Source organism: Nicotiana tomentosiformis, chromosome 6 (assembly GCF_000390325.3).
Source record: "Nicotiana tomentosiformis chromosome 6, ASM39032v3, whole genome shotgun sequence".
NCBI lineage: Eukaryota > Viridiplantae > Streptophyta > Magnoliopsida > Solanales > Solanaceae > Nicotiana > Nicotiana tomentosiformis.
The window spans coordinates 88,799,211-88,815,503 of NC_090817.1; the positions used below are offsets into that span (position 1 = coordinate 88,799,211).

The 16,293-nt window shown below is 36.6% G+C and overlaps 1 protein-coding gene across 1 annotated transcript; it reads right to left on the reverse strand.

The window, feature by feature from the left end:
• Nucleotides 1–10,022: 10,022 nt before the first annotated feature.
• LOC104106621 (probable aquaporin TIP1-1) lies at nt 10,023–12,835 on the reverse strand. The gene is made up of 2 exons (XM_009615198.4): nt 12,256–12,835; nt 10,023–10,570 (listed from the first exon to the last, which is right to left on the reverse strand). The coding sequence occupies exons 1-2, from the start codon at nt 12,637–12,639 to the stop codon at nt 10,199–10,201; spliced, it is 756 nt and encodes a 251-aa protein (XP_009613493.1). The 5' UTR covers nt 12,640–12,835; the 3' UTR covers nt 10,023–10,198.
• Nucleotides 12,836–16,293: the final 3,458 nt, after the last annotated feature.

Sequence of the window (16,293 nt, forward strand, 5' to 3'; positions counted from 1 at the left end):
CTGCCCCACACCATGTGAAGTAAATGACAATATCATTTTCAAGCATGAGCAGGCGCTTGCCCACTTGACTGTCGTACTAGACTGAACATCACTACTTCAAGTAGGCCCTTATAGATTTTCCTTGATTTTGTGGTCCTTTCATATTGAAAACATGTTCTCCTCAATTTTGTGTTTGAAACAATTTTAAAAAACAAAACTAAAAACGATCAAATAAGAGGGACAATAGTACAAGGATACTTGTAAGAAATTAAATGAATTGATTTCTCTAGTTTTTCTTACTTATTTTGGCATTGCCCAAAGAAGCAAAACAAGATCTTTAAGCAAACAACCTGCTGGATTTACTGTTTATATTTTTTTAGTCTATATAAATCGATTATATAGACTCTTTAGTCATTTTCTCGGTGCGTGAGACTCTTCTTGTTAATTTTAAAATTAAAATAAATAGTTTGAATTCTATGTTATTTTATATATATACTAGTTAATTAAATTTACATGATATTATAGTATTTATGGCTACATTATTATTACATATTGTTATTTGTCTATCAAAAGTAATTTCTAGAGGAACTACCAAAATGGTAATTAAGATTCCTAAAAAGTTTTCTCCTTGCGCCCTCTATCAGCTACCTTGTTTTGCTTCCTGAAGTTGTGCTTGATTTGTGGATTCCCCAGATCCAATAGGTTCATAAGTTACATTGCCCTTGCTAAGCATTTTAATTACCTCAGTGGATTCTATTGCAATTTCAACAGGATTTTGATCCTTTGCAAGTCTGAGACCCTATATTAGAGCTGATAGTTCAGCCAAATTGTTAGTAGTATGAGGGAATCGCATATACTTTACCAAAGATATTGTTTGCTTTGATGGTCAAGTCACCATAGTAAGATTCCATAGAGAAGATTACCTTAGATTTTGCAAATTTGATCTGCCGACCAGATACCATATTGAAATCATTGAGGGTCTGAAGAATGGTTTGGCAATTCTTGTCATTGGCTCCAGCAAATAAGGTGAGATAAGTAGCAAAGAATAGATGAAAAATCTTCGGACCAAATCTGTTGATGCTGATAGTGATAGGAAACCAATTCTTAGAGGCTACTTCAAACTTAGTACTTCTAGAAATCCTTTCCATGTAGAAGAAGAATAGGTAGAGAGAGATCCTTGCATAATTTCCTTGGTTGGTTTGAAAAAAGAGGTCTTCCTACCATTAACCAAGACAGAGATATCGGAGGAACTCACACAAGATATGAGGAGATTAACAGTAGTGATGGGAAAGTTGAAAGCCAATAGACTGTCCCTAATAAAGGACCATTCAAGCATGTCAAAGGCTTTTTTCAAGTCAATTTTCAGAACCATATTGCCATTTTTGCCTTTATGTTTCTAAAGTGGTTGATGTATTCCTGAACAATGATGGCATTATCAGCCATTCTCCTATTGGAGAGGAAGCTTACTTGATTAGGCCAGATGATGAAGGGTAGAATTGGTTTAAGCCTATTCATAATAGTTTAGGTGATAGTCTTGTAAATGGTGTTGCATAAGACAATTGGCCTGAAGTTCTTTAGCATACGTACATTAGCACATATACGAATTTGGCTAACTAGGGTAGATTTTATGTCAGGATCCATAATGCATGTATCAAAGACTTTTCTACAGAACTGAATGATAGTATTTTGGATAGTAGACTATTATCTTTGATAAAACATTAGATGGAAGCCGTCAGGGCCTGTAGCCTTAAGGGCTTGCAATGAGAAAATTGCATGCTTGATCTCACTATCTCTTAGAGGGGCAGAGAGATTAGTTTGCTATGAGGGAGATAGAATCTGAGGAGGCTAATAAAGGTCCCAATTAAAAAAGACAGAGGAAGTGCAAGAGGTGGTGTAGTTATTAATGAAGAAATAATTATGGATGGCATTCCTAATATCAACTTCATCATGTAACCAATTACCAACATCATCCTCAAGGGATAGGATCTTATTCATATTGAATAGATGTGTGATTGAATTAATGTTGGCATCCCCTTAAGACAAAATCATATTCATCAACTAAGGAAGGCACTGAAATGATATTGGCGGAATTCTGGATTCCTGCAATCCTTGAAAGAAGCATTTCTTTTTCTTGGAGATATCTTTTTGAAATTTTTTGGTAGCGAGATGCGACTATCAACATTAATGAAAGAGTGCAAAATCAAACCATGAAAAGAAGGGTGGCTACACTACATGAATTCAAATCTAAATGGTCTGTTAATGTTGGTCACATTATTTTCACAAGTATTAATCCGAAAGAGACAGCGGTCAGAGTGGGTTGGCATCTAGATATTCATTGATTCATGAGTTATTAACAAAATACCTATCTAGCCTTTCAAGGATTTGTTGTTGCCTATTTCTACATTTGTTATTAGTCAGGTATATTTGCTACTCTTGAAACCAGGGTCTCCAAAGGTATACTTGATTAATACAATTCCAAAAAAAGGTTAGACGGATTGGAGTTTATGCTATTTCCCCCAAATTTATTCCTAGCTTTAAGTACTTCATTGAAGTCTCCAACCAATAACCTTTTACCCGTAAAGGAAGGAGTTCGGAACCAAATTGTGATCTTTTTAGACTCAAACGATGAAAATATGTAAAAAAAATAACTGACTATCATTTTACTGGGTTATACCTCAACGGCACGTTTGTCCGTTAAGGTATAGCGCATGTAATATATGCACTATACTCAATATTTACCGTATTTAATGCATAGCTCATCAATGATATGCGCTATCCATCCTTCACCTAACTCCGTAGGTCTTTTCGTGTCCTATGATTACCTCTTTCTTATTTTTGTAAAACTCAATAAATTGTTCACAAATTTTAAACTTTATCTGATTTTGAATTTTGAATTTTTGGAAGTTAACTTTGCCTGACAGTCATGTTTTCTTTAGGAGAACGATCACAAAAAAGAAAGTGCCATGTGGACCCCCCTTTATTCTTTGTTGGTCGGCCATGTGGACCCTACTTTAAATATTTTTAAAAAATAAATTATAATGATTGAGAAATAATTGATATTTTCTCCGTTTCAATTTATGTGAACCTATTTCCTTTTTAGTCCGTGCCAAAAAGAATGACCTCTTTACTTATTTAAAAACAATTTACCTTTATGTAATGATTTATAGCCACATAAAATATATGTGCCTCATTTTACATTACAATTTTAAAAGTCTTCTCTATTTTCTTAAACTCCGTATCTAGTCAAATGAGTTCATATAAATTGAAACTGAGGAAGTACTATTTATAGTTAAAAATTATTAAAAGCTTGTAAAATATTACTCCTCCCTTCCACTTTAATAGATTGTTTGATTATTTTCGTACATATTAAAAATTAATTTTTTAATATTAATTAATAATAAAATATATTATATTAATCTTAATTTGTTCATTAAAAATACAAAACTTTTTTTTATTTTTGACAGTGTCTAGGGTTAGAGACTCCATCTTTGTTATGTCGGACCCTTCTGGCACTTGCATGGTTACCGCGTTGGGCTTTTCAGGAAGGCCACAACGTGACTTGCCCCTCTTTCTAGGTCTTCTAGAAGTGACTGGTTGATTCGAGGCCAGATCCGATCTGAGTGACACAAAATGCAAACAAAAAACTATTAAAGGCAAGATCGGATGTAGTGCAGCTTATGAGTTCATTCGAATCTATTAATAATGGTTCATTCGAACTCATAATCTTTGACTTTGATTCAGTTTATATAAATACAAATAATATATTACGATAAATTAAGTAGGTTGCGCCAAAATCCCTAACTCGAACATATAATAAACTAATATTGAATCTGTTTACCCGAAAAATCGGATAACATTAGATTTGTGGATGGTTCTAAGGATATGTGATACAATTTAATATAAATCGCGTAGAGAAATGAAAATATGTATATTGTTGGCTGTAAGAACGAAAATAATAAGCAAAAATAATGAATAAGTAAAACAAGCAAAAGGGGATAACTATCAATATAAGAAGTGATCTTTTTTTTTTTCTCTCTCTCTCTCTCTCTCCTTCCTCTACCTTACAAGGATTATCCCTTTTATAGAAGAGGGTCATTACCAAAATACAATAAATTAAAACATGTAGTGAAAGACTCATGATGACTTGTCTCTTCCTTGATTCACGCTAAGATTCTCTCTCTTGGTGTGGTTGCAACGGCTCTTGTCTGTGAGCTCGATACTAGCTCGAACTCGTTACCGGGTCGGGCCCTTCAGTCTTGGATCGAGTTCGACCTTCGAGATGGGCGTCGCGCATTTTCAACCTCGAAGCAGTACCTAGCGGATCGATTCGGTCACGGGCTCGATAGGATTATCGAGTCGCCTCCTCGAGCGACCTTCGGGCTCGAGGTTCGTTAGTACTGACCTCAAACCTCACTCCCAAAATCTCTTTCCGACTTCTTAACACTCGAACTCGATCGAACGTAGGAAGGCCGAAATCTATTTCGACCGTATACAGATAGTCCCCTCGTTTCTCGGAAAAGGATATGGCGAGAAACGATATGATTTTCCAGCAGCTCGATCAGATATACACTGATATTTTTATCGATCCCGACCATGACGTATGTAATGCTCGATCATCTTATGCGTCTTTATAGTCCCCGACTTCATTGAGGATACCCGAATTTTCTCTTCCCCGGTGGGAATTGCCAGTTACCTTCGGTCTTTGGTGACCGGAGAAGATCAATCAGTGATGAATGCAGAGGGGCTTCCTATCTCTTCAATGAGGCCCAACATGCTTTGAATCAGATAACTTCTGATGGCGTTTTCGCCGCTTCTGTACAAAAAATTTGTAAATACAAATCTTTCTTCTTTTTTTTTTTTTGAAGAGAAATGGCCTTTCAAACTAAATAAACAGTTTGAATTTAAATCTCGGTTGCCTTCGGGCCTCGTGGGTAGTCCCCTTTGTTTTATCGGGTTCGAGCGTCCTTCAGCTTAAATAGTCAAGTGTTTGTTTTAATTCGAAGAAATGAGTAGTTTTTCTTGAACTAATGCAGCCCGTAGGCGTAATAGTCAAAGTAGCCCGTAGGCTTAATGGTCGAGCGAATGATTGCTCGAACTCGAAATAAAGGTAGCCCGTAGGCCTGGCAATCGAGTGAATGATTCGAACTCCATACAATGTAGCCCGTAGGCGTAATAGTCAAAGTAACCCGTAGGCTTAATGGTCGAGCGAGTGATTGTTCGAACTCGAAATAAAGGTAGCCCGTAGGCTTGGCAATTGAGTGAATGATTCGAACTCGATGCAATGTAGCATGTAGGCGTAATAGTCACAGTAGCCCGTAGGCTTAATAGTTGAGTGAGTGATTGCTCGAACTCGAAATAAAGGTAGCCCGTAGGCTTGGCAGCCGAGCGAATGATTTGAAGCGTAATAGTCACAGTAGTCTGTAGGCTTAATGGTTGAGTGAATGATTGCTCGAACTCGAAATAAAGGTAGCCTGTAGGCTTGGCATCCGAGCGAATGGTTCGAACTCGATGCAATATAGCCCGTAGGCGTAATAGTCACAGTAGTCCGTAGGCTTAATGGTTGAGTGAGTGATTGCTCGAACTTGAAATAAAGGTAGCCCGTAGGCTTGGCAGTCGAGCAAATGATTCGAACTCGATGCAATGTAGCCCGTAGGCGTAATAGTCAAAGTAGCCCGTAGGCTTAACGGTCGAGTGAGTGATTGCTCGAACTCGAAATAAAGGTAGCCCGTAGGCTTGGCAGTCGAGCGAATGATTCGAACTCGATGCAATGTAGCCCGTAGGCGTAATAGTCAAAGTAGCCCGTAGTCTTAATGGTTGAGTGAGTGATTTCTCGAACTCGAAATAAAGGTAGCACATAGGCTTGGCAGCCGAGCGAATGATTCGAACTCGATGCAATGTAGCCCGTAGGCATAATAGTCACAGTAGCCCATATGCTTAATGGTTGAGTGAGTGATTGCTCGAACTCGAAATAAAGGTAGCCCATAGGCTTAGCAGTCGAGCGAATGATTCGAACTCGATGCAATGTAGCTCGTAGGCGTAATAGTCAAAGTAGCCCGTAGGCTTAATGGTCGAGTGGGTGATTACTCGAACTCGAAATAAAGGTAGCCCGTAGGCTTGGCAGTCGAGCGAATGATTCGAACTCGATGCAATGTAGCCCGTAGGCGTAATAGTCAAAGTAGCCCGTAGGCTTAATGGTCGAGTAAGTGATTGCTCGAACTCGAAATAAAGGTAGCCCGTAGGCTTGGCAGTCGAGCGAATGATTCGGACTCGATCCTGTTTGCATAATAAATCTTGAACATAGAATATCGGTAAAGAAGAGAGCTTTCTTTGCATGTCATCACACATTGGTTCATGTTTTGCGTCAGGGCTCGGGCCAACTATATAAGCATGGTTCGTTTTGACGGTTTGGCCCTTACAACATTTCCCGTTGAGACACTGTTTGTCATGAAATGACGAAGTAACTTCCTTTGCATCGAACTTGATAATCATCACAGATGCGTTCAATGATAAAGCCCCCGTGTGTACGAGGTTGATTTTAAAGAGGCCTCGGATACTCAGCAGTAGTATCGTTTCCGCTATATGGCTGGTATCGATCTCTTATCGACTTTTGCTTTTTCGTAATGGTCCTGGAAGTCAACTAGTCATCTTCGATTCTTATTTTGGATTGATATCGATTGTGCACATCGGTCCAAGTAATAGCTGGGTACTCGATCAGATTTTGCTTCGGCCGCAGCGAAGCCCTCGAGCTCCGCTCATTTAGACCTTGAGTGAAATCTTGAAGAACCCAATCATCTGTGACTGGTGGCAGATCTATTCGTTCCATTTGAAAACGAGCTACGAATTCTCCTAGCATCTCGTTATCCTTTTGCAGGTCCGACTTTCTATTTTCGACCTTTATGGCTCCGGCATGAGCTTTTACGAAGCAATCTGCAAGCATAGAAAAAGAATCAATAGAGTTAGATGGTAAATTATGATACCATATCATTGCCCCTTTAGACAGAGTTTCACCGAATTCTTTTAATAATACAGATTCGATCTCATCATCTTCCAAATCATTGCCCTTGATGGCACACGTGTAAGAAATGATGTGCTCGTTGGGGTCGGTCGTTCCGTTATATTTGGATATTTCGGGCATACGAAATTTTTTGGGGATTGGTTTTGGGGGTGCACTCGAGGGAAAAGGCTTTTGAATGAATTTTTTCGAATCTTGCCCATTTATCATTGGTAGAGCCCCCGGGATCTGGTCTACCCTGAAATTATATGTTTCTAATTTTTTATCGTTGGCTTCGACTCGTTTTGTGAGTTCCTCGAGCAATTTAGTAATTTCGGGAGTAGTCCCCGATTCTTGCTCATTTGGCTTCTCTATGGCTGGTTCCGTTATGTGGGTGACTTCTCGAAGCGGATTGGGCTCCGGCCTACTTTGTACCTGAGTTTGGCTCTGCAAGTGAGCTATCGCTATTTGCTGGGCTTGTAGCATCTCGAAGATCATCCGTAAGCTGACTCCGATCTCCTCCACGTTATGGGTTTCTCGAACTACGGATCGAGTACCGCCCTGAATGATTCTTTCCGGTTCGGAACGCTGATTCGCCTCTAGAGCTATTTATGAATTGACATCCAATGATACTTCGGCTCGAATTTCGGGTGCTTCGATTCGAGCCTCAGCTCCTTCATCGAGCGGCCTTCCGGCCCCGGGTGCCAAGTTATTGGTTTCATCTTGAAGGCCGGCTTCGTGGTCGATAGGTGAAGCCATTGCTGATTTGAAGTTGCAAACTGGCGTGTACTTTAGGTTTATATCAAACGATCACTGTTACCCTTTGCCCCACGGTGGGCGCCAAACTGTTTACCGAAAAAATCGGATAACGTTAGATTTGTGGATAGTTCTAAGGATATGCGATACAATTTGATATAAATCGCGTAGAGAAATGGAAATATGTATATTGTTGAATGTAATAACGAAAATAATAAGCAAAAAGAATGAATAAATAAAACAAGCACAAGAGAATAACTATCAATATAAGAAGTGATCTTTTTTTTCTCTCTCTCTCCCTCCTCTAGCTTACAAGTATTCCCCTTTTATAGAAGAGTGTCATTACCAAAATACAATAAAGTAAAATATGTAGTGGAAGACCCATGATGACTTATCTCTTCCTTGATTCCCGCCAAGATTCTCTCTCTTGGTGTGGTTGCAACGGCTCTTGTCTGTGAGCTCGATACTAGCTCGAACTCGTTACCGGGTCGGGCCCTTCGGTCTTGCATCGAGTTCGACCTTTGAGATGGGCGTCGCGCATTTCCGACCTCGAAGCAGTGCCTAGCGGATCGATTCAGTCACAGGCTCGATAGGATTATCGAGCCGCCTCCTCGAGCGACCTTCGGGCTCGAGGTTCGTTAGTACCGACTTCAAATCTCACTCCCAAAATCTCATTCCGACTTCTTAATACTCGAACTCGATCGAACGTAGAAAGGTCGAAATCTATTTCGACCGTGTACAGAATCCGCCACTAATTTGAGCGCCATTTTACATGAAGATTCCGACGTGGATATTTGAACAAAATTGGAGTCGTAAATTTGTTTTGTTCTATACGATTGTCCTTTCCAATGGTGATGTTTCCTTCAAAAAAAAAAAAAAAAAATTGCGGTTTGAATTTTTGCAGAACTTGCATTTCAACTATATGTATTTCACCAAAAAAGATCCTAAATTTTTTCGAAAGCTCAAGACTTCTACTTTGAGAAACTTTTTACAGTTTTTTTAAAAATCTATTCTTCAATTTGCTTTTGAAGAAGTCGCCACTTTAAAGGTAATTCTCTTTTATTTTCTTTTCTTTTTCCTCATTTCACGCCCAGGGGAAAAGAAGTACAACAATAAAGACAAAAATATACCATGCTTAGAAAGGAAAACAAATAGAGAGAGGGAAAAGAAGAAAAAGAAGTGTAGGGAAATAGAGTCCCAATTGAAAGGAAATATGGGATAAAAGACAAAGTAGCTTTTCAAAATATATCTCAATATATATGTGGCTGTTGGTAAATGTCCAGAAAGGTGTACCTGTAAAGAAGAAAATGTCACATGTAGAGTGACAAAAAACCTAAAAAGACAAATAATTTGTACTATCGCAGCTGTTAAGTGTTGCCTGAATGTATTTCCTTGCATTTCCTAATCTGAGATGCCACAGCAATTCATTATAAATCATAGATGAAACCTAGTGCAATGAATATTTATTACTCCTATTTCTTATTGAAATGCTTCTTGCATGACATAACTTCAGGATAATTAATTACCTTGATGATACTAATATACTCCAGTTACAAAATATAGTTTACGTAATTTATAAGTTAGTGGAACTTTGTTTCATGATAACAAATGATTAATTAAATGATGGCATGGACAATGATTGAGGAAACATGATAAGACCAATGTGTTACAATTGTAGTGATAATTGTACTAGAGTATGTCTGTTTGAGGGTTCTCTTTGCGCAATAATTCCTCAAAATGGTCAATGTTACTTTCGTGACAACTGACAAGAGTATTCAATGATCAAATAAACATGGTGACCTAAAATATATAGCGTTTAAGTTATACGATTGATTAATGTACGTACAAAAAGCAATTTAAGAAGGACCCCTTATATATATTTGCTAACAAATGGATCCTATAAAACCACTTTATACTGATCATTGCCATTTTTTTAATACCTCACTCCTAACTAACGGGTTGTAGCAGGTGTAAAAAATGACAAACTGTGTCTTCGCTTTTTGAGTAGGAAAACAAATTCTCAAATAAAAGCTATGTTTAGAGGCTGAGCTTTATTAATTATTACCATGAATCTGATAATTCAAAAGGTTGATATATATGAAAAAGTTAGTTGTGAAAATGATAATGTAGTGCACTTACCCGGAAAAAACCAGGATTCCCTTGTGAAAACCTAAATACCAGTTTGAACAGCAGGCCATTGGATTATTAATTAAGGAGCTATTTATTTTTTCTTGATTCCAAAATTATTTCCCTAACTAAAACGCTAAATAATGAAGGGAATAAAATGAATGCAATATTTTTGAAAATCTAAAATACCTTATTTACCACAAGGAAATTAAAGAAGGCTAATATAGTAAATAATAAAAGCCGTCTGAATACACAGTACAATTCAACGGCGTCCAATAAACATAGACACAACAAGGAAAACTCCAAAGAGAAAATCAAAGCAACAGAGGTTGAAATTTGAATATCTTAAAAATCTCCACTTGGGAGTGGCTCATGGGAGTGGTTGATGAAGATGAGTTCATAAACAACACCAGCAATCCCACCACCAACAAGGGGCCCAGCCCAGTAGACCCATTGGTGGGTCCAGGTCCAGCTAACCAAAGCTGGTCCAAATGAAACAGCAGGATTCATTGAAGCTCCAGTAAAGGCCCCACCAGCTAAAATGTTGGCACCAACAATAAAACCAATGGCAATTGGTGCAATTACTCCCAAGTCTCCCTTCTTTGGGTCAATAGCAGTGGCATACACGGTGTAAACAAGTCCAAAAGTCATCACTATTTCAAAGACAAAAGCATTCCATACTGATACACCAGCTGACAATGCAAATGCTCCTGTGCTCTGTATTATTTTTTAACCATCACAATTGTTAGTATTCACTCTCAGAATTAATGAAAATTAAAAAGGATTTTAAGTTTTGTATACAGAATATTTATACCATCGGATTAAGTTACCTATATGAACAAGTTATAATCTATAAACATGAACATTTGTTATAACACGTTAATATAATGCAAATCTTTTTTACTCTGACAGTGTAATAAAGGAATATGATTGGAATATTCTTTCACTATTAAGTAGAAGAAAGTAATAATGCCACCTAACGGATGAATATTGTTAGGTACTAAATTGGCTCTCATAAATATTGAATAAATGTGTATTATATTGCTTTAGATATAATTACCATCATATCACTATCTTACATAATGGGAAGACAAAATATGTCGCTCTCAAACGAGATATAAAAAGATTTCTAGCTAATCCGTGAGTTCCAAATTTATGTTTTATAAAATATGTAAAAACCCTTGATGGCACTATTATTGTCCTAAATAAGCATTTTTTACGCTCTAATCAGAGATGTCACACTCACACAACAAACAATTATATGAACCATCTCAACGATAATGACATATATTGACACCAGCCAATAGTTCAACTTTTATCAATAATAATAATAATAAACGATAATTTCTATGGTATAAAAATTATCATAAATGACCTTAGAGCATACATTCAACTTTCACTCGCCATCTTCGCTTTCATGGGTCAAATTAACAAGGGAGTGACATAAGATTTGATATTTAATGGCTAATGAACCTCGTGGTAATGGAAATTTCCTAAAAATCAAGAAAAAATCTCCTAATACTGTCTATTATAGAGTCAGCAGACCACATACCTAGCTAGTATATATTTTGTAATTTTTGGTTTAGAAACTAGGCAAAAATTTCCATGTCCTCATATATTTCATGGTAAAAATGAAGTACTCCATATAGTAATTCAGGATAATTTTCAAAAAGGGCATAACATTTCCTCATGGCTGAAAACAAAAAAGTCTGTACCATTTTCCCTTTACTACTTATCAGAAAGGAAAAACTATAAGAACTTCCAGAAGAGTTGCAAAAGCTCGTGATTTCTCTCTCATACACCCACCATATATTCATTATCCACTCAAGAGAAGAAATTGAATAAATAATTATTTATTGCATCCCAGATACTTCAAAAGGTAAATGACTATAATCTGCCTTTATAGCTCAAAATTGTAAAAGTTAGGTATAAGACTACGAGTTAACTTATTTTTTTTTTTCCTCCCTTTTTTCTTTTTTTATAAGAAAAAAGCTAAATGTAAAAAAGTCAAAGATTAAGACGCCTACTACTAAAGCGATAGAATAGGAAGTTAGAACAGTTACCATCATGTCATAAAGGCTATAGCGTAATAAAATTAAATACAGGCTAATTAGTCAACAAATTAAGTTTGTTATACTCCCTCCGATCCACTTAAGCGATTTTTCGTTACTTTCATACATATTAAAGATTCCATCTTTTAATATTAATTAATAATATAATTAACCATATTAATCTTAATTTATTCATTAAAAATACAATAAATATTCCTAATCTCTTTACTCAAAGGGTAACTTTGAATAAAAAAATTTAATTCTTTCTTTGATATTTTAAAAAATTAAATATTATGCACCACAAAAAAGACTAACAAATCATTATAGTGGACCGGAGAAATATATGCTTACCATGCCACCGGTGGCAAATTCAAGGAGGAAGCAAGCAACAGTGGATCCAAGCAACTGTGCAATAATGTAGAGAATCCCACGGAACAAAGTGATGTTTCCACCAACGAAAGCACCGAAGGTAACGGCGGGATTAACGTGGCCGCCGGAGATGTTAGCACCGACGGAGACAGCCACGAACAGCCCGAAGGCATGCGCTATAGAGGCAGAGATTAGGCCGGAGGGAGTAGCGGTACCGTCAACTGATAGCTTGTTGAAAGCCATGCCGGAACCCTGACCTGCGAACACGAAGATCAGGGTACAGATGAACTCCGCCAAGGCCGCTTTGAGCGTCCCTGGTTGGCGGAGTTCCTCATGGCTTCCAACAGCAATTTGGTGGATCGGCATGGCCGGAAAAACAGGATCTGGAGATAGAGAAATTTTCTAGTGTTACAAAGTCACTAAAGGCAAAGGGAGTGATGAAAATAGGGAAAGTTTGCATGGATTTATATTGGGAAATTGGTAAATTGCATGGGGTGTTAGGAACCGGCCATAGCAGGTAGCCGGTTACTATTTGGACCATATATTAATAAGATTCAAATTCAAATGAAAATTGTGGGCGAGTGGTCCTGTAGAGGTCGAGAGGCCTGCATTTGACAGCTAAGAATTCACCTCCAATTTGCTGTGGTTATGACACGTGGACAAGACGATAAGTAGCCACGTCATAGGGTTCTGTTTGATAATGACATAAAAGAGTGGGAGTGTCCCCCTTGTTATTGCTTTCGGTCGGAGGCAATCATGCACCATGGAATGATCTGGAACTAGGGTTCTTAATCTTTCTTTCTTATTTTAATTCTGTCATTAAATAATTAATTTTTTTTTAAATGGCAATTATTGCTCACTAACTTTTGTGATGGAATAATCGTCAAATTCCTAAGTTTTTAGCTGACGCTTTTGAGACACGTGTATAACTGTAAATGATTACATTAGAACTTCTAAATATAAATTGAAAAGAAATTAAGAAAAGAGGGAGCAGCATCGGCTGGAAGTTAATTTTAAGAAAATTCAAATTAATAGAAAGAAATGACAAAAAAAGTAGAGATATGATATCTTTTGATGTATTAATGAAGGCAATGGCTCCACTGTGGGGTTTGATATTTAAATAAAAGTTTGACGAGGAATTTCGTATAAATGTGTGCCGACCTATTCTGTTAGCCTAAGAAATTATGAATCTGAAAAACGTGGTCATTATTTTTCGCTGTAGGAAGATAAAGAATACATCATTATTGTTCCTTTATTGAGATATATAATAACAATTAATCTCTTTGAAACTAAGCTGTGATTTTTAAAAAAACATCCATTATTTAGATGGCGTCAACCTGTTGTCACGATTTGAGTGAATTGAGCTTGTTAGTAAGACTATAATATTTTACGCTAATATATAAAATAAGATTTGTTCACTAGCTCTATTATATAGCCGGTCAAATTCAATCGAATTTACTGTTTACTTTTTTTAGTCAATATATATAAATTATTTATTGATTATATATAATTATATACATATTATACATCCACCGATGAATTTAAGTTTAAATGCTTAGGTAAACGTCTATTTAAGTTAATTCTTCTTTTATTTTCTGCGAAGTTGATCGAATGACACACCTTAATTTAAGTTGTATACTTAGTATTAGTCAATTGCTTTAATGTAACTTATAGATTTGTAAAGGTCGAATTCGTAGTTTACCCATCAACATTGTAGCGAAATTTTTGTTACACACCTCTTCTTCACGGGAAATCTTTTACACATTCAACATTTTACTACTTTTGACCAGATAGCACTTGCGTATTTACACACACAAAAAAGTACGTGAAGCCCGTAAAAATCCCATTTTTTGTCTCCCTTCCCCACAGGAACCCCTCCCCTCTCTATGGTCTTCTTTGTTAGACCACCCTCTCCCATCTTCTTCCCCAAATAGAATTTTTTTAAGAACATAAAATTTTAGATCTAAAATTGAGCGATTTTTGTTAGTTTATTGTCTAAATATTGTGAAAATTATTTATTTGTAATAGATTTAAAAGCTTTAACAATAGTATTGAAAGTTTGGTAAAAAAATCTAGAATCCACCCTTGTTGGGGTATCGAAAAAATCTTGTAAATTCAATTGGGTCTTGTTGATTATTGGGTTGTTGAACTCAATTTGTTACTCGATTATTTTCGGCTAGTTGTTTAGATAGTGTGGTTGAATTTTAGTGTTGTTAGAAACTTTCTCACAAACAACTATGGTGGCAGCTAGGGGTATACAAAAGAACACCCCTAGTGGCAGCAACAATGGTGCTTAAGATAGAAAATGGAAAGAGGAAGAAGATGAGTTTTAATTGTAATTTCTAATATTTTTTTCCTTTTTAAGGTCAATGACACGTGTCATGACCCTATTAGGGCGTGACTTTCACGTTATTTGAAAAATGGGTCAAACACAAAAGTGGTGTGTCTTAGACACACTTCTGAAAGGTTGAGCGTCTAAAAAAATTTCCGTGAACGAGAGGTGTGTACAAGGAATTTCGCTGCAAGGTCGGTGGGTAAACTATGTATTTTGTCGTAAATAAATTTAGTTTTATAAAGAATAATTTCTAGATTATAAAATGTTTACGTCATCTCTCAAAATTAAACAAAATAATTGATTAGTGACTTGATGAAAAGATTCCATCTCAGTTGGCCGTGGTAGTAACAAGTAAATTTTAGAGGATATGCTCTTTGGAAAAGCAAATAATTCTCCAGAGAATTCCTCCCAAGAAGTATGGCGGCGTTCGGATTTGCTGTTGGTTAAGATTTTTAAAATAATTTTCAGAAATGTCGTTATTTGGATTAGTTTTGTGATTTCGAGAAGATGGGGCACGAGAAATCCAAAGAACCTACTTTCCTTTTTAAAGCCAATAACCCAAAGCCCCTGAATTCGTTTTCTTTTTTCGAAAAGGAAAAACAATTCCAATTTGGAACAGCAGGTGCGTTCATTTATTGATAACAATTGAAGAGTACAAATGAATATATAACCACGGTTCTCCATAGTGTGTGAAATAACTTAGAGCGAAACTTTTTGGATATATAATTTATGTCGAAAGTTTTGTTACACAAAAAGCCGAATCTACATATACTGTAGAAAAAGCTCCTAAACCAACATACTGTTATATCTTTGCTAGTAGGTACGTAACTAGTCTCCGCCAATCATCGATTCCTCTTGTACGTACGGTGGAACATAGACGTAGAGGCCCTCCCCTAAGACAACGATAAGTAATGCATCAGCTGACAAGTATATCGTAAAGAACACTTTATGGACACAAAACAACTTTCCCCAAAACTTTACTGTTTTTATTTATTTATTTGGTATCCGATATTTAGTGAATAAATTCAGATTTGTACCGCGTAAGACCTATTAAAGGTGAAAGAGTCTGGGATTTCTCTATTTCTGGAACTCGAATTTGAGATCTTTGGATAAAGGATGGAGAGATCTTATCCATCCTTCCAGATCTCTTGATGATCATTTTATGATTTTTTTTAATTCTTAATTGTCGAAAATGTTAAAAAGAAAATTGCTTGTAAAGGTTCATGCACGCATAATCATCCCTTAAATGATTTGGCAATTGAACAAGGCATACTTCAATTCATCAAAAAGCCGAAACTTACTTAAATGAAAAGTGAACAACCCATACTACTCGAAATAACTCTTAACGAGTTAACGAAGGAAAAATACATAATGTCCCAAAGAAGTGGACAAGTCATGCAAAATATAGTATCATATAAGAGTTCCGATTTAGGGCCAATTCCACTCTGTCATTGAAATGTAGGGTTCGAATTTTCATTATTATCCTCCTCTCTTCTTCCTTCTCTTCCCACGACCCACCTAAATTTTCTTTTTAAACAGAGAAAAGTTATGGAAATCAGACCTTTATTATTGGGACAGGGCATACCCTACATGATCCAATATTAATGGAAAGTAGAGTATAAGGGCAGCCTGGCTGATTACTATTGCTATTGGTGACAGCCATAAAAATGGGAATGGCAGATAGC